At 37.4% G+C, this 22,780-nt stretch overlaps 1 protein-coding gene across 1 annotated transcript in view; it reads right to left on the bottom strand.

Annotated features, from left to right (window-relative positions):
• Positions 1-4,745: 4,745 nt before the first annotated feature.
• Positions 4,746-22,780, bottom strand: part of LOC107739079 (S phase cyclin A-associated protein in the endoplasmic reticulum-like) — a 119,348-nt gene continuing 101,313 nt past the window's right edge. Inside the window, exons 29-31 of the mRNA XM_016551061.1 lie at positions 7,984-8,175; positions 6,443-6,482; positions 4,746-5,564 (exon numbers count right to left, since the gene is read on the bottom strand). Of these exons, the coding sequence (XP_016406547.1) occupies positions 5,461-5,564; positions 6,443-6,482; positions 7,984-8,175 (336 nt within the window). The 3' untranslated portion in view covers positions 4,746-5,460. The remainder of the gene's footprint in view (positions 5,565-6,442; positions 6,483-7,983; positions 8,176-22,780) is intronic.

The raw sequence follows: 22,780 nt of genomic DNA, 5'->3' as shown, positions 1-22,780 counted from the left end.
AATAGTTAGGTTAAATTATACATTTCCTCTTTGAGATTATAATAGCCTACACTCTAAAAAATGCTGGGTTAAATACAACCCCGTGCTGGGTAAAATAGGGACAAACCCAGCAATTGGGCTGTTTTGACCCAGCGGTTGGGTTAAATGTTTAACCCAACCTTCTGGGTAGTAACCCAACCGCTGGGTCAAAACAACCCAATTGCTGGGTTTGTCCCTATTTTACCCAGCACTGGGTTGTATTTAACCCAGCATTTTTTAGAGTGTATAGAGACGGAATATTTTGAACTGTAATACTGAATATAAAAAACAGCATTATGCAGAATTTATTCTTTGATTTGGGAATACACTTCTAATTCTCTAAGACTATTGAGCACCAAAATGACGTCTTTTAAAAGAGACAGTTTTCGTAAAAGTGATAGGCCTATTTATAACACAGCTGGCCAATCACTAATAAAGACGCACTGACATATTGAGGCCATAACTTGATCACAGATCCCTAATCTGTCACATTCAACTCTTAACGGAGGCTACGAATGAATATACATCTATCTATCTAAAAATCGTGCCGAGCGGATACTGAATGAGTAATTGAACCCCTCCCGTAGCAGTGATCAATCTCGTGTTGCTCGTAAAGCTGTGAGTCTAGACGGAGGACAGGGATCGGCGGCCGCTTATCTGCGCTCGGCATCACCTGCAAATGATCCATTGAATGGAAGCACAACAAACCCGAAGCCACCTTTCTCTTAACGGGACTCCCTTTCGGCAAACGCACCCTTGCATGTCCAGGGTTTATTTTTATTCCGAGGCAGCAGATAGCCGCTGGACACCAGAAGATCAGACCAAAATCACTGCGGGCCATTGTGGCAAAATAATCCCGGTGTGTCAGATAACCAAACTCTGAAGGATAGGCAGCCTATTAATTTCTGTTGCTTCAGTTATTTTTCTGCAATTAGGCCAATTCAGGCATTCAAACCTTGTTTTGCTTACAATTATAATCTAATTTTTGTTTTTAATAAATGTTTTACTTTTAAGAGCCTGGGAAATCAAAGGTGGCTTTTAGTCCATAGGCTTGAGACGATAGTTCTGCTAAGCTTTTAGCAAATATGTGGATTTAGCAAATATTTAGCAAATATGTGGATTTAATGTGTAGTCTATTTCTTCCTGAAAACAGAACAAGGTTATTGATGGCTCATCCCGCATTACTGATTTTTGTCCAATCAAATGGTCTCTAAAATGACAATGCCCCTCCCTCCATCAACGCCTGAAAATGACTAGAATGTAGGAAATCAGATATGCCTTCATGAAAATGCGTATAAATAGTACGCCAAATAAAAACGAAAACTCGTGTTATTGATACACAAAAATGGACTTTGGCGTGTATATGCTACGCACGTGTTTGGCGTGCATATAATACGCAGTTTTCGTGTGCATATGATACGAAATTTGTTGGCGTGCATATGATACGCAGTTTTCGCGTACATATGATATGCATCTACCCCACAACCCTAATCCTACCCATTGCGTAGCATATACACGCCAAAGTCCATTTTTGCGTATCAATACCACGAGTTTTCGTTTTTATTTGGCGTACTATTTATACACACTCTCATGAGATCGGGTTAAGATACCAAGAAAGATTGGTTACATATGTGGTTAAATAAAACCCGGTGATAAGAATTTTCACAGGACATTGCTGTCCATAAATACATACACGTTCTTTAATAATAAGTTCATCTTTAGTATCTGAAAAAAAAAGGGAATTCCGACAGATGTTTTGGCGTTCCAAAACAAGCCATTCCACATGTCCCTCTCAAGCTGCCTGTTTCAATAGGAAATAGGTAAACTGAGATAGTTACGCGATATTGCGGGGTCTTTAGGAAATACACCTTAAAATCTGAAGTGGTGTTGTTACAGTGTTCTCTATTCAAAACCTAACAGCAAAATCTTACAGCGATTAAATACTTAAATATAATATTTACATAGGTTATTGAATTTCCATAGGCATTTTTTAAACATCTATTTAACAATTTATAGCCACCTTTCCACTGCACAGAGGCGGTTTGTGAGAGGCCGTTCACGCAGGCGCAGCGCAGACAGACGCCGGAGCGCATTCTGGGTGGAACTCCTCAACTCTGTTTGTAAGGACAGACAACAAGAAGTAGGCCATTTAATTGAAACATAACCAAAGCCTAAACTTAAGCTTATACCTTAAAACATTACCACTATTCTTTTGCTGTCATGTAAGTAGGTTTGCTAAACCGAGTTCAGATCTGATCCTGATTACAGCCCATTAAATCGACTGAAATTAAGACAGCTTAAATAGATTCCGATTAAATATCTCTTGTAAATGACTACGGTTTGTCGACATCAGCGCTTATAGATAGTTGCTTTAGGGAGAAATAACGATTCAGATGTCATGGCCAGAGGTCAAGAGCTGCATCTTGGTTCAAATTCCGCCACTAATTTAATAATTTAGGCCTAATTAAATAAACGCATACTTAATCCAAGTTCATGTTTGTATAAAACAAATCTCGAAATTCTTTGCAAAGTACAACTCTGTCCTTGTCTGTCATGTTAATTAGAAAAGTCAAAGTATTTAGCTAACCTTTAGTTTATAAATCTAAAAACCAACCCATATTCGACTCTTAAAGCTAAACAACTAATACATGCCCCTTTATGGAAATGTCGTGTGTTAGTTCATATATTCATGTTTAAATTATTCCTTACAATTAATTTTGAAAACTGTCACAACAGACAAGATCAAACCTTGAAATATAACTAAATAATCTATATCCAAATATCTTGGATGCTGACAACAGCCAAGAAATGTCAAGCACATTCAGGGATTTTCCTCAACCAAATTTAGTGTTAGCCCGTTGAAAAATAATATTTATTAGCCAAAAATATAAATTTCGTATAGGTTGTATATAAAAAGCTCGTAAAATTGACAAGGTATACGAAAATCAACTGGGGGAAAATTGGAAAAATTACAAAGGTATTTAAGTAAGAAAAATGAATAATATTAAGTTTGACTTAGACTCGGTTTAGCGAAACAAACATTTAAACAAACAAACAAATTAACTATTTAAATAAAATCTTGAAGCGCTTTACCATAAATTAAAACCCGTAATGATGTAAATACCTAATTGTTTGAAATTTGCCATTACATAAGCTTTTTATTTTACACATTTTCCCACACGGCGAAAAGCGTCAATTTGTCGAAAATGACATTGTTAATCTGTATTTCATAGAATGGTGCGGTTGTTGATGTGTATTTAAAAAAAAAGGTGTATTTTGGGCGTCATCATAAAAACAGGTTTCTTCTTCACACGCTCACAGACGCATTTCTTAATTACATGTAGAAAATAAGAGAAGCATTTCAGTGAACGCAAGAGACATTCAGACAACAGATTTAGCAAACAAATTCAGTCTCTAAAAACACGAACGCTCACGATTCATTAACTGACAGGACGGAAAGGGCCACAGCGTTCTTCTGTTCCGAGTTCACTTCAGTCTGCCAAAATCACGAGAACGTCGAGATCTCAGATGGTTCTGGAATAGCAAACGGAACGGTCAATAAAAACAGCTCCCACTCGAGTTGTCACAAACACACCCGCTTCATTTTCAAAGCCCACCAACTAGATCTCACATAAAATACATCAATTTTTAAAAGTAATATATTAAAGTCTCAGACAATCCAAATGACATTAATTGATATATACATATTTTTTCCCCACATTTGGTGTAGAAGTGATGGTCTTATGTAACTGGAGGTGTGTCTGACCCAGAGGCTCCAGCGCGTTGACACATCGGTGTGTTGAGTGACTCAGAGGCGGCAGTGGAGCTGCTGTGACTCACACAGGTACAGAAAAGCCTATAGACTGAGTGTGTGAGAGAGAAGGATTGAACAGAAGAACAGCAGGCTGTTTGTGGTGCCCCAGGGCCAGTAAGGACCCTGGTTAGGAGGCCACAACCCTTTTACAATGCCGTTTAACCCACAGGTTCCAGCTCCACTGCGTTTCCCAGCGAATAAATTAGTACTGTAAGTTAGCCAATAAAAGCTCTCAATTAAAACACATCCCATGTTGCTTATTTTTTATAGAGATGTTCCTATAGCTATAATAAAATACAGCACTTTTTAAAACAACCTTAATCTCCAGTATGCTTAAACAACATTACAATCATGCATGGGAGGGAGTAGTGTAAAATGTTGTTAATATATATATATTTTTAATTCAAGTTGCTTAATTTACAGTGGGGTCCAAACGTCTGAGACCATGTGATTTCAAATCTGAATGTAAATCTGGAAATAAAGCTGTAGGAATTTTAAAAAATCAAAAACATATGTTAGATTCTGTACTATTTCTGGTCACTAATAATATAAATAAAAGTAAACTCCTTTGGACAGACGTTCTTTAGATCATCTCCGATCATGCTGGAGAACATCATCATGAGGGTTGACAAACTTTATGCAGCTACTTTCATTAAAAAAGGAAACAACCAAACACTTCTGTAATTCATAAATATTGTACGTTCAATTTTCACTCAAATTGTTATGTTAGCAAGTTAAAACATTTGCATTAAATTAGAAAAACTCAAACTAGAAGCAATTACATTAGTGGTCTCAGACTTTGAAAATTAGAGACTCCCTTGACTGTGTATATATTCAAATATCCAAAACATATTCTGGTAAACAATATTTCAAAGCAAGTTACAATAAAAGAACTCAAAGATTGTGCACTATTAAATATTTTATTAAACTCGTCCATTTCTTAAATTAAACTTAAGTGCTTCAATGCATTAACAAAATGGAAAAATGTGTAGAATAACTTCACTGTGTATTAATTACAGTATAAAAAAAGTGAACAAGCAAAGAATCACAACAACAACTAAATTATTAAAAATCATGACGTCAGCTACAGGAAGAAATCTTCCTCTTTATGCATAGAAACGTATTGGAACAAGAAAAGCAACGGATGAGGTAACTCATCATTCTCCCGAAATTAAACAAATGCTTCTGTTTATTCTGCATCATTCCCCAATATCTTTTTATTTACAGAAAAACACGGTCAAACTCAAACTTCACAATTAAACTAACCAAAAAATACTTCCATCCAAAAACTGTTGAAAGCTTAGAAAGAGATTTGCTCTTTTGTGAAACACAAGATCACTATGAATGTGTCCAAAAACTGTATGCAAGGTAAATCTGTAAACATTTGATTGCTTATAAATACACGTGAGATAAGTCAGTTTGATTTCAGTGTGCGCTAATGTATATATGTTACCATATAGTTACTGGATGACTACTAGGAATGCCTCACTACTGATTGACAGGTTGGATGATGGTCTGATTCGTACCCTAAACACCTCCAGCACAGCTTTGCACTGCAAGTGTACATTTCGACTTATCTTCAGTGTGTGCAATGTGCTCTTGTAAATGACTGCAGTGCACTCGTTCGCTCACTCCTCCTGCTTCTTGAGGAAGAACTGAAGTGCAGCGTCCCACTGGTCTCTGGGGAAGCGGTTGGAGAGCTCGCAGAAGTCCAGAGGAGCCCAGCCCTTCTCTGATGGGGAAAGATCAGAGCTTTAGAACTGATACAGGAACTAAAGCATTAAATCAATGCCAGAGAAGATCCTTTTGTGAGCAATAAAGACATTCATTTGAACTAACGCACTTTAGAATGGAATATGTGGATTTCTGGATCCATTTGACAATCGGAAACATTTATAATCCCATTTAAAATGTATAATATGTATATTTAACACTTTCTCGGCGCTGAAAATCCTTTACCTACTTTGGTGTTCCCATTCAAAAATGACCAGCCTTATAAAAACTGCTTGTAAGTCTCACATTATGCTATATTATCACCTCATCTTGGATTCAAACACTTGTTCACTTTTAATTAGCACAGGTTTTGTATTTGCTTTTCAAACTGATTGATCGCAGGCTTCATTGATCTGATGTTGACCTCAGTTTTTGAGTGAAAAAAAGCATTATGTGTGGATAATGTTCAAAAACTGAGGTGCAAACAAGTTTATAAGTTTTCCACCCAATATTTGGTAATACTATAGCAAAAAGCAATTTTTTTGTGAGTCAGTCATTTTTGATCAGAAACACCACAAGTGGTATAAGGTAGGAAAAAAAATCCTAAAAAAGTACAAAAATAATCGTTTTTTTGGGGGGGGGGGGGTGTTAAGCCCTGTGTGAGCCAAGACAGTGAGTTGTAGTCCAATGCATTAACTAGCATTTTCAGGCAAAAGAAAATCATCTCCAGGTCCAAAATGACTGGAAGGCAACATGAGGGTTTGTAAATTGTACCTTTTAAATGTACAAAAGCAAATTATATTTAAAATGCATGCATGCACTTAAGCAAAGATAAACTGATGCAAGAGAGCAAATAGTCTTGTTTTTTCCCTCAAACAAGTTAAATATAGACCTTACCTGGATGTGAAGCTTTGCTGTTCTCATTGGTAGCACAGTCCTAGATTACACAATTCAACAGATTTTTATTATTTATTCCATTTGGTCGCATTTGTGCTACAGATAATTCTTCTATCCTGCCTAAATATGCACAACAACTATAAGTAAACCATAAGTATTTAGTAAACATTCACAGTTTGTGAAGTGGCTAGTGGCGCAGGAATTACTTCAGATTAAATAGCTAAATCTCTTTTTCATTTTTGAGTTTTGGATGAAGTGGGTAAAGTTTTGTCAGTGTCTTTCCATTGTTTGAACAGGTTGACGATTCCCTGTCCTTGTTAGAGTTGGAGCTAATCTCTGTGAAAGTAATGGCAGCGGTGCTGTGGTGTGGAGAGCGCTGTCAGGAACAAGATGAAGGGAGAGGGTGTTTACAGGAGGCTCAAGTAGTGGCAGGTAAATCCACTCAAACAGACAGAGGAAACCATCCATTTGAGCAAAGGAAGCTGCTTCTTTTAGGGGGTGGTGGGGCGCTAGCAACAAAAAGGTCATGGGTTCGATTCCCAGGGAATAGACCAATAACTTGCACTTAAGTTAAAAGAATAAATTTACAATGTAAATTGTTAATGTTTTACTAAATGATACAATGCATTGTAAAATCTCAAATTTGGGCATGATTTGAACTGATTCGATTCCAGTTCAATTACAATAACAATTTATAATTGTTCTAAAATATGCTAAATGATAGCTGGGATACAATAAAGTATTTTAACATAAGAAAAATTATACACTACACTTTTGAATGTTCTAACACGTGCACTGTATTTATTTGATTAATCTATTGTGAACATTGTTGCATAGGTTGCTTTAGTAAATCTGTTAAGGGGTGTTCACAATAGCAAGTTTAAATTAAGTGCAGAATTGTTTTGCAGCTTCAAATCACTATCAGTGTGAACACCTCTTTATAGCTGGAACATATAGTTTGAGACATGCTTGTGAAACAAACATCAACATATTTCATTACTCCATTTAGTGATGCTTATGACACAAAAATTTCTTCTATCCCAGATAAATACATACATCTAAAAGCTGTATATTGACTCCGCTGTAAAGTGAAACAATGGGTTGGATGAACCAATAGCGTTATTTTGGGGCGGGACTGTTTGTCTGACTAATGGAAGATGGGAAAAGGGTTAAAGGAAGTTTTGTTATGCTAGTGGCACAGAAATGACAAACTTCAAAAGTACAGAATTTCCTTTTTATTTTTAAGTTATGGATAAAGTTGCTAAACCTAAAAAAAAAAAACTAATATGAAAATGACAATGTCAGATTTTGATCACAATTTGCGATTTTAAATGAGAAAATCTAAATACTGGAAAACAGACTGTGAATAATGCTGCGTTTTAATCCCTTGCGTTTTGAGATTTATTTATTTTAGAGTTGTTTTGCAGTTTCATATCACTGTGGAATAGCCCTTTATAGCTGTAATACATAGTTTGCGGACATGTTCGTGAAACAAAGTCTGAATTGCACGTAAATGATGGTGTGAAGGCCGAACGATTTACCTGTATGAAGGTGGCCAGCAGCACACAGCTCATTTCCTGTTGCAGGATGACCTTGTTCTGCAGGTTATTGTAGCAGGCGCAGATGAGCGAGGGGAAGAGCACTTTGATGAGTCGCGGGTGGCTGAAATACTGGAACGGCAGCTGACACAGTTTCTGCAACACGCTGGGCTGGCGGCCAGACTGCACAATCACCTGGAACACACACAGTGACAGCGCGCACGCACGCACACACACACACACACACACATACACACACATGCAACCAGTGAGGCCAAATCCACAGCCAGCTGTAAATCAACCCACCCCTCACTGCACATCCCACACATAAATCTGCCACTAAAACAACACACAAACAGCCATTAAGAGGAGAAATAGAGGGCAGTGCCTCCCAGCGCACAATTACACTCCATAAAACACAGACAGGGATGCCTCATCCACTTCTGCTCAGTATGTACGCTGAGCACACACAGGTTCAGATTTGCCCCATGGGAGGACACACTCGAGCTCCATTCCAAAACCTAGTGAGTTGCCTTGCTACCCAGGATTGAAATGGACACGGAACCTCATAAGAGACCAATTTGTATTGTTTTATGTAGGTGCCAACTCGCACTACAGAAATTGCGCAAAGGAGACTCAATTTGCAACTGATTTCAATGGAGTTTAACGTTAGCATGTTGCTATGCTAACAGCTCCATACTTTGACAAGTTAAATAAATACTGATTTAAACAGTCCACTTTAAATGGCACATAACTGTTTTTATCATAACTGTTTTATCTTAAATTTCATAACTGTCAGTGTTGAATGAATTTTTTAAAAACACTTTCCTGCCTCAGGCATTTTGGATTTATTTTTGCACTGAGCTTTTATCCACAAAGCATTGTTCTGGACATAGAACCTCATAAGTGACCAATCTAGAGTGTTTTATATAGGTAGTAACTCAGTACAAATAACACACAAGTTAGCATGTTGCTGTAACCCCTCCGGTTCTACTCAACCACACTCGCTCCGAGCTGGATTTGAACTGGCGTTTCCAGCATGGGAGGCAGGTGCGCTAGCAAGGATGCTAAAGACCGCCACCTCTAGCATCTGTTGCTAGTGTGCCTCTTGAGATCAGGGGAGTGAGGTTTACCTGCACAGCACTTACTAGCTGGCCTCCGTTACACTCACCCTCCTAAATCTCTCTCCCATCCGGGTCACGGCACCAACATAACCCCTTCTGGTTATACTCCCCTCACTCGCTCCGAGCGGGATTCGAACCGACGCTTTTGGCAAGGGAGGCGGGCACACTAACAAGGACACCAAATACAGCAGTCTCTAGCATCTGTTAGTAGTGAACTTTTTGAGATCAGGTGAGTGAGGTTTACCTGCACAGCACTTACTAGCTGGCCTCCGTTACATTGCTATGCTAACAGCTCTGACAAAGTAAAAAATAGCACACAAATATTGGTAAAATTGTCCATTTTAAAAGACGCTGAACTATTCTAACTGTCAGCTGTCAGTATTCATTGAAATGTATTTGTAACCAACATCTTTTCCGCCTTGCCTGCCACATTGAATTTATTTTGGAGTTTGTCACAATGCATTGCAGGATTGAGTTATTCATGAAGGATACATGCGACTCAGCCTTAGAATCTGGCGAGAACTTATTTCAAGGTGCACCTTTCAGTTGGGACCACAAAATTGTGATCATATTCGAAGGTTGTAGCAAATCACTGTTCAACGAAATGACAGTAAACGGTGGCCACAACCTTTGAGAACCATTTATTCTATATTAAGATCTATAACATGCTGAAATGCATGTTTGTGAGTCAGGTTTTGGAGTTGAACCTTGTTTGAGACATGCAAACAAGCCCGGTCCCACTTTAATAAATGAAGTAATACCCGTAATGCAGTTCGAACCAGGCATATGGACCCCCTTCGCTTTACCATTTATCACTGCCTTTAATCACACCGTCAAATACGGCCTACCTCTTAGAATTAAAACCAAATCACCACGGGTCTGGACTGATTAAACGCAGTGCTGGTGATGGGGAAAAAAAACAGGGCATAGCCCCTAAATGCTACAAGCTTCCAACTCTGAGGGTTTGGGAGCCTGGGAAGGCCCTCAACTAGCGGGAAGGGAACCAAAGAGTTGGGAGGTCACCACAGTAAATCCTGCCTAGAGGGATTTGGGGGGAGAAAGATGAAAAGAAGGAGGGGGTGTTAAACAGTCCCTATTACAGGTACATGTATCCGTCCATTGCTGCTCTGCCCCAAATGCAAACCATAAGGGAGGGGTAACATTCCCTGGGAAAAGGGTGACATAAATTACCAGAATTTACAAGATTTTAAAAATACTCTTAACAATACTCTTTCCATGGTATTCTCTGCTAATACCCCTCAAGGGTTTAAGAGCTTGACAAACAAAGCGATAACTCACTACTTTTATCATTTAAAGGGTGAAGCACCTTAAAATGTAGTTCTACAGCAGTGTTCAAAGGCTTTAGGTCCATGTCACTCTGTATTAGGAACTGTTTAAAGATGCCTGGCTGAAACGACTAAAACAAACCACCTTGGAGCCTTTTAATGGTACTCCGAGCTGGAGTACAGTCTAGTCCATGACCGTCCGGCATCTGTCGACCAAACACCATGATTCAGAAGCTTTTCGCAGGGTTGAAATTAATGCTCTTGCTCTGCTACTATGGAACAAATGGTGTAAAACATCTGGTTGTTTTCAGCGTAGGAGCTGCGTAGTGTCAGAATGGTGGGCGAGATGAAGGAAAGTCTTTTTTCGGCCAAACGCGGAGAGTACATAATCAATCTCTCACATCAGTTCTGGACAAGACTTGGGAGTGGTAGAGATACTGCTGTATTTCTAATAATTCATGAGACTGTTAAAAATTACAATGCCGCAGACATACCGGATACCCGTTTACCTCATGAACCCTTGGGACCTTCAGTGGGTATTCAGAACTTTAGACTGATTACTTGTCATACAACAAGCTGACAACATGCTAGGTAATGTAAATTAAATGTGAATTTTTTTTTCCCAAACAGGCTGTTCCATGTGAATAACATTGGGTAGGACTTAATTTTATTTATCAGGAAACTGGTCATTAAATATCAGAATTTGCAGTCAATTATTGAAAACTACTGCAACAAAACACCACCAGCACCTGTTGATTGAAACTTGGTGAGGTCTTGGTGATTTTGACTGAAAAGACGTTTCAGAGGTTGTGCAAGTTATTACAGAGAAACGATATTGTTGAAATATGAATAATGATATTGATTTAATTGGAATCACTTTCGAAACGGTTTTTTCTTTCCAGCTGATGAATTATAAAAACATTGACAGCCAATCAGAATCCAACCTGCCTTAAAGGGCTTGAGTATTTAAAGTGGCAGTCAACAATTGCAGCACATGCTTACAATAAACAGAATGTTACTGTGCCTTGGTGTGGACGCTAATAGTTATTGTCATCTTTATATTTATGTGGTGTGAATGGGCCTTAAAGTCCCCATGAAATCAAAATTAAAGTTTTTTGGGTGTTAGTATCAATATGTTAGTCTTAAGGTTATCTATAAGCCAGTGTGCTCCAAAACAGTGACAAAATTCGGATTTAGAAAATATAAGCATTCAAAGCTTGCAGTTCGTCACTTCCGCCAAAACGGATCAACGGATCATTTTTTTGACATCACCTCGTACTTCAGCTTCTCATCAATTTCAAAGCTTCTCTTCGATTGGGGCAAATGAGGTCTGGTTTCACGTTGTGTCACGCGAACTGTGGCAGCGCACACAGTCTGATCTGGACTTTGGCTCCGGTCCAGAGACGCGATCGCACGGAGCGGATCATATGTGCGAGTCGGCATATATTAAACACGTATAAAACTACACAGCCTTAGCATGATTATGATCACTATTTTGTTTTACTAAGAGTTTCATATTGAATCTACCGAGCTCAACGGCTCCCGTGCAGATATAAACAAAACGCTATTGGCTAATTTAAAAAGGGGGCTGGGCTGCTCGATATGTCCCGCCCTGTCTTCCTGTTTCAGTTGAAATTACATCACCACATAGAATAACGCTGTGTGTTTCAAGGCACTTCAGGGGACCTTTAAGACCAGAAATATGTATTAATATGTATATAAATATGTAAGTAAGTAAAGCTGATTTTTGGTTTCAAACTGAGCTAGATTTTCACCATTTTCTCTTTGCATGTAAATATCAAAATCAGCGTTCTGTCAGCTTATTCAGTGCTAAAATGTCTGACAAGCACTTAAACCACTTTGTACTTGAATGAGATTTTGAAATGAACCTCAGTTTCATTAGTTGCCAACATTTTGATTTGCTCCCTTAAAATTGGTTTAGTTTTGATAGATATCTGCATTTAGTTGCATACGTAAACTAATTTTGCAAAGCAGAATGAATGTGTGTAAATCGTTTGTGAAACCATTCTTTCCCAATTTGAGAGCGTATGAGTTTGTCTCCATCTGTGGGGGTTGCGGTTTTGTGGACATTCCACCCACAAATCACGCAGCCATCTCATAATCCTTCAGCATGCGGTGCTTCATCTTCACACACCTAAACAATGAGCCCCCCCCTCAAGTGTCCGCGGAGGGGAGACGTACAGCTGAGAGAGCAGAGGTTACTTACTGCCCCAACCCAGGCAGCGAACTCACCCGCCTCTCTCTGGCCGAGAGAAATTACCCTGTCCCTAACCAGCCCCAAACTTGGATTAGGACCTCAGCCAAGTCCTCCTGTACCAGCATCTGCAGAGGTATCCATTCAGTCATTGACATCATAAAAGCAACGGCAGGCATTTGAACTTGCGATTCGAAGCGATCCCTCCCCCACTTTAACACAGATGGCCATAAAGAAAGGAAGAGACAAGGCCTAGTGTCTAGTGTTGGTCTTAAGTTGAGAGCACTGGAGTTTTCAAACGGGGCCACGCTTTTACGGGCGGCCCATTACATAACTCCCGGCCTGTCGACTGAAAACAAAAGGAGCGTAAAGTTAACGCAGTGAAACGCAAACAAGCACACTCCGTGCGGCTCAAGGTGAAGAGGAAGGAGACCTGTGGGCCAGGGGTTTGCTCTTTGATGAAGACTTGATAAGACGGCAGAGGAGAGATGAATGGCGACAGTAAAATGGATGGCCGGTAGGATGTACGGAGCCGTAACGATTTAAAAAAAAAGTCTTTATAAAAACAATCCTTACTAGGATTGTTAAAAGAACTGGCGGGTGCAAATAGTTGTTTCAATCCTGTATCGGACACGAGGACTTAATGCAAATCCAGTAATGTTTTTCTCCTACTGTGAAATGTGTATTAAGAATATATCCAGGAAACAAAATGATTTCTGTGGTACTGCATTGAGTATTTCTTTTAATAATGGAAATAAATTATGGTTATTGGAAGTTGGCCATTGAGAATTATTACAAACTTAACCGTCATGAGGAGGGACATAAATTAAATCTGTTCAGAATAAATACCAATCACCAAAGGGGCAGAGTATAAACTTCTTAAATCAGGGGTTTTCAAACTTTTCGAAGCCCCCAAATATGATGATCCTCTTGCAGCTATATATATATATATATATATATATATATATTAGTGGTGTCAAAATTAGCTCGTTAATGCAGGCGATTATTTTTGTCAGTTTAACGCGTTAAAAATATTTAACGAAATTAACGCAGGGGCGGGGCTAGGGTTGGCCACCCCACTCACAACTGCTGCTTCGGTCACTTTTTCTCTTTACAAGAAGTGCATTTATTCAGTCGCAGAACGACGTGCGCTCCACTTCACTTCAGCGCCAGGCACGAGTCACACGAGTGCGGAAACAGTACTGTGCTCGCGGCGTGTGCTCTTCAATTGCATGCACAAAGACACCGGCGCGCGCTGTAGCCAGTACGAGACGCGCGCTTTGTTTGATGTTACACTTGAAGTGTGCGGTCTCGCCCGTCGGTATTTTCCTTACAAATGCTCTACGAAGTCATCATTTATGTGGTTTGGAATGCAGTGGACTTATATATTTAAAATATGAACCTAACAGAAGGCTGCTTTCAAATTCAAATGCTGACGCGCGCTTTGTTTGTGAAGACTGCTCACGCATGCGGCAGTGCGCGACTCCGTGGTTAATGCACTTGCATCTCAAAATGGTTTTATGAAGCAAAATTAATGTAAACACAGCCAGTTATGTCTCAAGGGATTAAACGGACAGGACAAACCACATTACTTCTTATATTTCAAAAGAGATCCATGCGTGAATGCAGCTTATTAGATCTCCCGCTGTCTATGATGTCATAGTAAAAAACAACAGTAAAGATGAAGAAAAATCACTCTCAGTTCTTGAAGGGAAAACGTTCAGATAATCTTAAATACTGAAAGCACTCTTTGTTTGTTGTTTGTAATATGTTTCTATGCTCCTCTTTATTATTTGCTACTTGCTTGTATGTTTTGAAGTTATATTAGTTTAAAATTCTTAACATACAACTGTTTTAATAATTTTTTCAATTTGTAATTATTTTAAAAAGTACTTAATTACTTATGTAAGGATATGTAAATGTAAGGATTTTAAGATTCTCAAGTCGGTAAACTAATTAATTTATAAGGGGGGGAAAAGTAGATCAAGAATCATTTTGGAATCGGATCGTGACTCCCAGAATCGGAATAGGATACGATCGTGAGGTGACTAAAGATTCCCGCCCCTAATATTAGTGCTGTCAAACGATTAGGGTTGGGTATCGTTTGAATTTTATCGATTCCGATTCTGCTTATCGATTCCGAGTTTTGATTCCAATAAGATAAAAAATCCAATATGAAAAAAATTAAGTCAAACATTTATTCTGTCTTTTTACAAAGCATTCTGTTGCAGCTGAATAACACGAGCAAAAATTCTCATCTGTTTACGTTCAGGTAAGACAAAAACGGCTGTGTTTATGATGATATACTGACGTAGTTTTCTGCATATTGGTCGACAAATATGAAAGAAGTCAGTTTCGGCCCGGAACAACCTTTTCTACAGTGGAAATACACGGAACGGTTCGAGAACGGACACAAACTGGGAACCCGTACAGCAACCTCTGTTCTCTGTGCTCACGCTTCGTGTGCGCTGCACGCAAGCAGGGCGCAAGTTCTTTCCGTTCCTGCACTTAAATAGTTTTTAATCACATTAAAATGCAAACGCAGGAGTCGTTAAGCAGAATCGAAATGCACGCACATTTCAGGTAATATAATCAGATTACTTTTAGATTACTTTTGACCTTACTTATCACATTGATTTAAATAGGATAATCTTGTACCATATTGATATAAAAATACAAAAAGAAAGAAAATATATTCCATTCATTGAAATTAACCACATAAAGTGGATTAAACATTACATTACGTCAAGGTTTCCCAAACTGGGGTTCTTAAAGGTACTGCAGGGGGTTCGTGAGTTTAATGAAAAGCTAATCATTAATTAAATCATAAAAGTGTAAAATTAAAATAAGTTATTTTAAAATAACAAATCAAAATAAAACACTTCCTAAAAAAATGAAATATTTTATTTGCTTACCCGCATGTCATGTGACCATTAACCAACGTCAGAGAACCGTGAACATGCAAATGTGATACTAAATTATTAAATATTTATTTTAAAATCTCAGGGCAGGGGTACTTTTAGTAAATATATTAGATGAAAGATGGTCAGATAACAAAAAAGTTTGGGAATGCCTGCATTACATGTAAATAAGAAATAATGTGAATTTGTGCATTTTTAATGTGTTTGAAAGACAAAAGCCTTGCAAAGACATTGTAATAGATGGTTAAATAACCTACTGAGTGACAATTCAAATAAATATTAATGTGCTCATCAGTAGTTGCTGCAACGTTGAAACACTTGAAATTATTTTTGTAAATCCAGTAGTAAAATGCTGTGTGGCCACCTGACTAGTGACTGGTATCTCTGTGTGAATGTCCATAAAACTGGAAGACTTTCTGAGTGTATAGAAGCGGTAGGATATTTTAGAAAGGAACATTTAAAAGAGGAATTTGGGAGAATCAATAAATTATAATATATTGCTATTGTGTGAATAAATTGTAATCATGTAATCAATAAAGAACTAACTGTAGTTTGATTACGAGTATTTTAAAATGTAATTTAATCTAATAACAATTACTTAATTTTTGGAATCTGATTACGTAATCCAGATTACATGTAACCAGTTACTACCCAGCACTGTATGTATGTATGTATGTATGTATGTATGTATGTGTATATATATATATATATATATATATATATTAATGTATAAAGATCCATTTACATAGTGAAAAGTGTAAATGTGTAAAATATTAACTGGAAAATATTTACTTTCTATTAAGTTGACCAAAGAGAAACAAAACTATGTATGCCAATATAAATCTAAAATAATAAAATACTTGTAATTAATTAAAATACAATTAATGAATTAAAATCAGAATGAATTAGGCATACTTTTATATATTATTTTATTTAGATTATTACTTTTTATTCATTTTATTTATTTATTTTAAATTATTTATTTTAAATTACGCTATTTTCTTCGCACAATGGATGAGCACAATCGCACAAACTTTTATTTTATGTTGCTTCATAAATGCCCATATTGCATTGGACTGCAGTGCAAAAACAGGTTTATAGTACATTTTATTCATATTTTCTGCCAAGTGCAGCATGTTAAACAGGATAAAACAACCTCAATGCTGAAACTCTACATGCAGCTATGCTTTTGCTATTCAGCACCTCACGTCTGTGAGAATGACATCGAAATAAATCTGTTAGTTTTGCGTATAGTGTGAAACTGGCCTAAGTGTTGTTCTTCGGTATAAATGGGAGGAGATGATGCAAGTCTCCCATGCTGCCAAGACACCTCAGCAAATTTTCGTTGGGCCCGGGATGTGTCCGCTCTTACAAAACAACTACAAATCTACGGCTCTGCCTTAAAGGTGAACAAAACCGAGAGGATGAGAATGTTCACGCCGCTGATAAGACAGGAGGTCTGCCTACATACAAGGATGCAAAGAGAGCACTCAGAAGAGGAAGTTATGGCTGAAAGGCCTTATCTGAACAACGCCTACCGCCCCCTCTTCACCGTCCATCCAGACAACCTGACGGCGACTGGTACACGGGCGTAAACATAAAATTAAAAGACAAAAAAAGACCTGTTAGTTTTCATCTCTCAAAGCAGAAAGAATGTTTCTTTGTCATAAAAACAGCCTCGCTCGCCAGTGTATTGGCAAAGGACCACTGACTTACTACTGTTTGCTTAATAAATCAAGTGTCATCTTCGATCTTTTGAAAGATAATCTTTTGTTCTCGAGAAGCCATTCGGACCTGGATCATGCTCAAATACAGCATTAGACGCACGCAAATGGAGCCCTGAACACTGAAAGATTTATGGGCAAACAAACAAAATTAAACAGCCGAAAAACAGGAAAAAATTGACAAAATTCAATAGTATGCTCAACTTGAATTCACCCTTCAGGGAGGGCGTAAATCTTCCTCGCTGCCATCAATCACAGCTGTCCGCCTGCAACGTTTACAATCCCTGTTACAAGAAAATCAAAGATGTTTGGTGAATTTCCATAACACTGGCCTGCGGTGGTCTGGGCCATCTAATCAACGAGAGCTGGGTTATCACTGCAGTAATGGACTGTTGAAGGAAGCATTTCAACGTCAGTTAAACCAGGATTAGAAACCCTAGTTTGAGGGCAAAGGAGATGCCCTGCACTTGTAGGGAAGAATCAAACATGTGACGGAGAGATAGACGTAAAAGTGAAAAAGAACGGGAGGCTAAAGATAAGACAGTGAGTGTGGTGGATTGGCTCAATCTGGCACTTTTGGAAATGTAGGGGCTAAAAGCTAAAAGGGGCTAAAGGGTTGTTAGCCTTAACCTCACTATTGATGCTAAAACACCAAGTGTATATAGATAATAAAAACAGATTTTTGCCTGGAAGCACTTACAAGCTATGCATGAGGAAGTCTGACGACTTTATCGACTGGACAAAAAAAATGTTATGACAAACCCTTATATGGCATAATCTTTAGAATAATATTTGATGGAGAATAACTTCATGTTTAGTAAATGTGAATTTCATTTTAATTTTTGGATTAACAATAATGAATAGAATCAACTAATGTGATCCAGATTTGAATTAGCATGTTAAGTAAATGCAAAAATAAATAAATAACAATTGGTACTGTGAATATGGTCTAAACTACCATTTAAAAGTTTGGGGTCATTTTTAATGTTTTTGAAAGTATCTTATGCTCACCAAGGCCGCATTTATTTGACAAAATATACACTAATATTATGAAATATTACAATTTAAAATAGTCTATTATATTTTAAAATGAAATTTATTCTGATATGCTGATTTGCTGCTCAAGAAACATTTCTTACCAGTGTTGGAATTATCACTTTATTATCAATGCTAAAAACTGTTGTGCTGCTTCATGTTTTTGTAAAAGCCATGATACATTTATTTTATGGATAGAAAGCTCAAAAGAACAGCATTTATTGGAAATATTAACATTTTTGTCACATTATAAATGGCTTTTAATTAATTTAATGCATGCTTTCTGAATAAAAGTACTTTCAGTAATTTTCTGAAGTAATTTCTTTAAAATAAATAAAACAAAACAAAACAATCTTAATGAACCCAAACGATTGAGTGGTAGTGTTTCTGACATCAGCCAAAATAGAGAGTCATTTCTTTGATGAAAGATTACATAGACATTTTTTAATTTGTAATAACATGCTCTGATGAATTGTTCACAATAAGACCAGGAATGTGTGTTAAAAAGGTAAACAGAGACTATTTTGAATTCGTGTTGACTTTAAGCAATATTAAAAATGAATTTCTCTTTGCTGCTGGCCATCATTCAAAAGCCTTTATGCCCCCTTGAGTACAAACACACTTCCTATCAGCTATGACGGTGCATATCTCACGCTCTAAATGCCTCTGTGACTGAGGGTCTGAAAAATATCTATGTGGAGAGAACAAATGTCCACCAGTAGTTTTTTCTGCCTTTATTTTAGAGCTGCATTATTTCTCAGATGCACACATGTAAACACAGGCTGGCTGAATCAGAGCGCTGCATATACACACACACACACACACACACACACAGCCGTTAAAAAGTTTGGGGCTGGTAAGATTTTTAAAATGTTGATGAAAGAAGTCTCATAAGCTCACAAGGCTGCATTTATTTAATCAAAAATACAGTAAAAGCAGTAAAATTCTGAAATATCATTACTCCAGTCTTCAGTGTCACTTGATCCTTCAGAAATCATTCTAATACGCTGATTTGCTGCTCAAGAAACATTTCCTATTACTTAATTGTTTTGTGGAATTTTTGTGGAAACTGACAAAAAATTTTTTTTTCAGGATTCTTTCATGAATAGAAGTCGAAAAGAACAACAATCTGTAAGTTTTTACTGAAACTTGAAATTTAATGTATAAAATTATTAATTTCCTAAAAATCCTAATAAATCCAATAAATAAATAAATTAATAACAATCTTACTGAAATAGTGTATACACCCCCCCCGATGGTCTGATTTTTTAGCTTCAGAATATGAATCCATCCAGTCTGAGGATATCAAACATATTTGATATTTTGAGCCGATTTTAGAACACATATTGTTTTCATTTGTCAAGCATCTCTTAATAACAAGGCACATGTTTCTGCATGAGTTTGTTGTGATCGTATGATCTTCAGTTGTTTTGTGTATGATGGCCAGTTTTTTATTTATTTATTTTTTTTTTTTTTTACAAAGTCGGTAAGTGTATGATACCTAGAATTTTAAAATCTGCTCAGATTTTAAAAATCATGTAGTGTATTCCAGTCTTTACAGAAACTAAGAAACTAACACAACTTACATTCCATACATTCCATAAAAACTGTTATGTTCAATATTAATGTTGATAAATGTTATGAATCAACTACCCAGAAATAAAAAAATTAAATACGCTTCAATGAGACGATGGGCAAAAGATTTCAAATCTTGAATGTGATGCTGGGTAAAAAAAAGCAAATGACACATGAGCTCAACCTTTGCTTACCAACATTCCACCTGCAAACAGCCAACTAACAGCCATATAAAATGATGCCACAAGTCACAATTCATCACACAAGCTTGTGATGGCTGCACACGTGGTAGGTGAATCAAATAAACATCAAATACATCAATGACCTATGGGCAAGAATTTTAGCCAAAATGTATCTTAGCTGAATAGCTTCGCCTCATTTTTTCCAGCTCTCTCCAGAGCACCTGCCAGTGTTGCTGCTGTTTTTAATAATAAACCCTGACATGCAGTCAAATGGCAGAATAAAACAGCAGCTTGCGTCCTGGAGGGAAGTCACAAGTTTAAAGACTTTGCAACCCGGCACTTTTCAAATTAACAAAGTGGGCTGGGAAGATATGAATATTCATGAGGCGTTATTCCCAACCCGCTCATCGTTTAAGTTCCCCCATGTGAGCACAAAGCCCAATCATCTGTCACGTCCCCTTTAATTCAATCATCAACCCTCATTCAATTATCCAATATAATATGCAAATCAACCCAACAATGGCCAACAAATGCTAATTACCTACATCAAAATAATTAAATTGGACCACGGCAGCGCAGAAGGACTGAACCGCCATAAAAACAGAGGCAGTTTCTTTAATTAAGAGCAAAAATGTTTTCAATTAGAAGCCCATAAATTGCGAGGACTCTTGACCCCTCCCTTCCCCGTCCCCCAAGGGGACATTAAGACGTCACGGACAAGGTTTCCACGTGATGCACGCATAACTAAAACCCGACCGAGTGTGGCGTACTCACACCTGCCATGCAGTCGGCGGCTTCCAGGTAAACGGTGCATGCAAAGAGTATCAGGGACTCCCACTTCTTCATGCCAGGCTGATCTGTGATCTGGACTGCCAGGTTAGTTCAGCACCATTCCCCCCTCCACCAGGCCCGAACAAAGAGTGGGCCAACTGCCAAGCGGCGGAAAACAATGTCTGTTCCTGCTACACAGCGCAGAGCCAACAGAGGTGGCAAAGTTGCTGCATTATTCAACAGCCTCCTTTTGTTGCTATTGTGTTGGTTGTTTGTAAGGAGAAAAGTACACCTGCTCTTGATCTAATGATGACCAAACATTATACACACCTCAGTGACAGAGAGGAAAGGATCCTTTACAGTGCTAATTAAAAAAAAAAAAATAATAATAATAATAAAATGGCAAAACCACACAAAACTAATAAAACTTTAAAATTAAAATGAAAATAAAATATAAAAGATAATTCACAGTAGTAATAAAAACTATAACTATCTCAAAGACAATAAAATAACACTGATCTACACATCTACAAATATGATACAAATGTGCAATTTGTTATTTTTTATTATTGACTGTTTTTTTTGCAGCATTGCAATCCACAATTTTTTTGTCACTATTAGATGCGTTACTTAAACTATCGTCCAATATAAAATGAACGTAACATTAAAACATTCGGTATCATATTCAATTCACTAAAAAATAATAATAATAGTTTTCAACAAAATATTAGCAATTATTAGCACAAGTAAATTAAATGTGCTCACTTAGCTGTGAAAAATCTGTGATTAAAAGGATTCACTACATGGTCCGTCAAAAAATATGTTTGTTGTGGATATACTATTGTTGTCAGTTAGGTTTTTCAACATTTTTGAAAGCCTCTTATGCTCACCAAGGCTGCATTTATTTGATGAAAAATACATAAAAAAATGTAATATTGTGGAAAATATTTTTTACAATTTAAATGAACTGTTTTCTATTTTAATATATTTCAAAATGTAGTTTATTCTTATGATTCAAAGCTGAATTTTCAGTATCAGCTTCAGTGTCACATGATTTTTCAGAAATCATTCTAATATGCTGATTTGATCAATGCTGCTTCATATGTCTGTGTACACTGACACATTTTTCAGGATTTTTGATGAATAGAAAAAGAATAGGATTTATTTAAAATTGAAATCTTTTGCAGCATTTTAAATGTCTTTACCGCCACTTTTTCAATTTAATGCATCCTTGCTGATTAAAAGTATATGTTTGGTGTGGGTACATTTGGTAAGAATGTTTAATATGCTAAAAATGCATCAATATATAATCATGATACCATATGTATTCATGAAACAAACGTGTTGGCACACAGTAATAATGAAGGTAATCCCACCTGGTTGTCTGGGTGGTTGACCGTGAAGTAGCCGACGCAGATGATGAGTTCATGGAGCAGCTCCTCGGAGCTGTGTTGAGAGCAGTACCACAGCAGAGAACTCACAATGTGTCTGAAGGCCAGAGACAGACCCTCCGCTCCTAAAACACACTGGACACAACAAAAACCTACATCAGAGCCTGATCAGTGGTCAAGTCAGCGAATAGCACTTTTTGAAAAGAAGCATTTCTGTGCATTAGAAATGCAAAAAGCCATGGGAAAAAGTTGTGCAATACAGGGATTTAGACACTATTAAAGGAATAGATCACACAAAACTTATTAATCATTTACTGATGGCTCATGTCATTTCAAAAACGTTTGACTTCGTTCTTCTTCAGAACACAACAGAAGATTGGCTATGGAGAACAACACTGGAGGCTGTTGACTTTGATTTTATGGACAAAACCAGCTTTGGAACATCATGAGGGTGATCTTTTCTCAGCAGGAGACTTGGTGCAAGAGAAGAAGGTGAAACTTGCTGCTCGTGAAGCTCGAACTGGTTCTGGAATCAGTAGTCCCAACTCAAGACCCCCCCCAATTCCCTCAAACTAA

Source organism: Sinocyclocheilus rhinocerous, unplaced genomic scaffold, assembly GCF_001515625.1.
Source record: "Sinocyclocheilus rhinocerous isolate Xijiao unplaced genomic scaffold, SAMN03320098_v1.1 scaffold675, whole genome shotgun sequence".
Taxonomy (NCBI): domain Eukaryota; kingdom Metazoa; phylum Chordata; class Actinopteri; order Cypriniformes; family Cyprinidae; genus Sinocyclocheilus; species Sinocyclocheilus rhinocerous.
The sequence above is the reverse complement of the archived record's forward strand: the minus strand, read 5'-3'. Positions and strand labels throughout refer to the sequence as shown.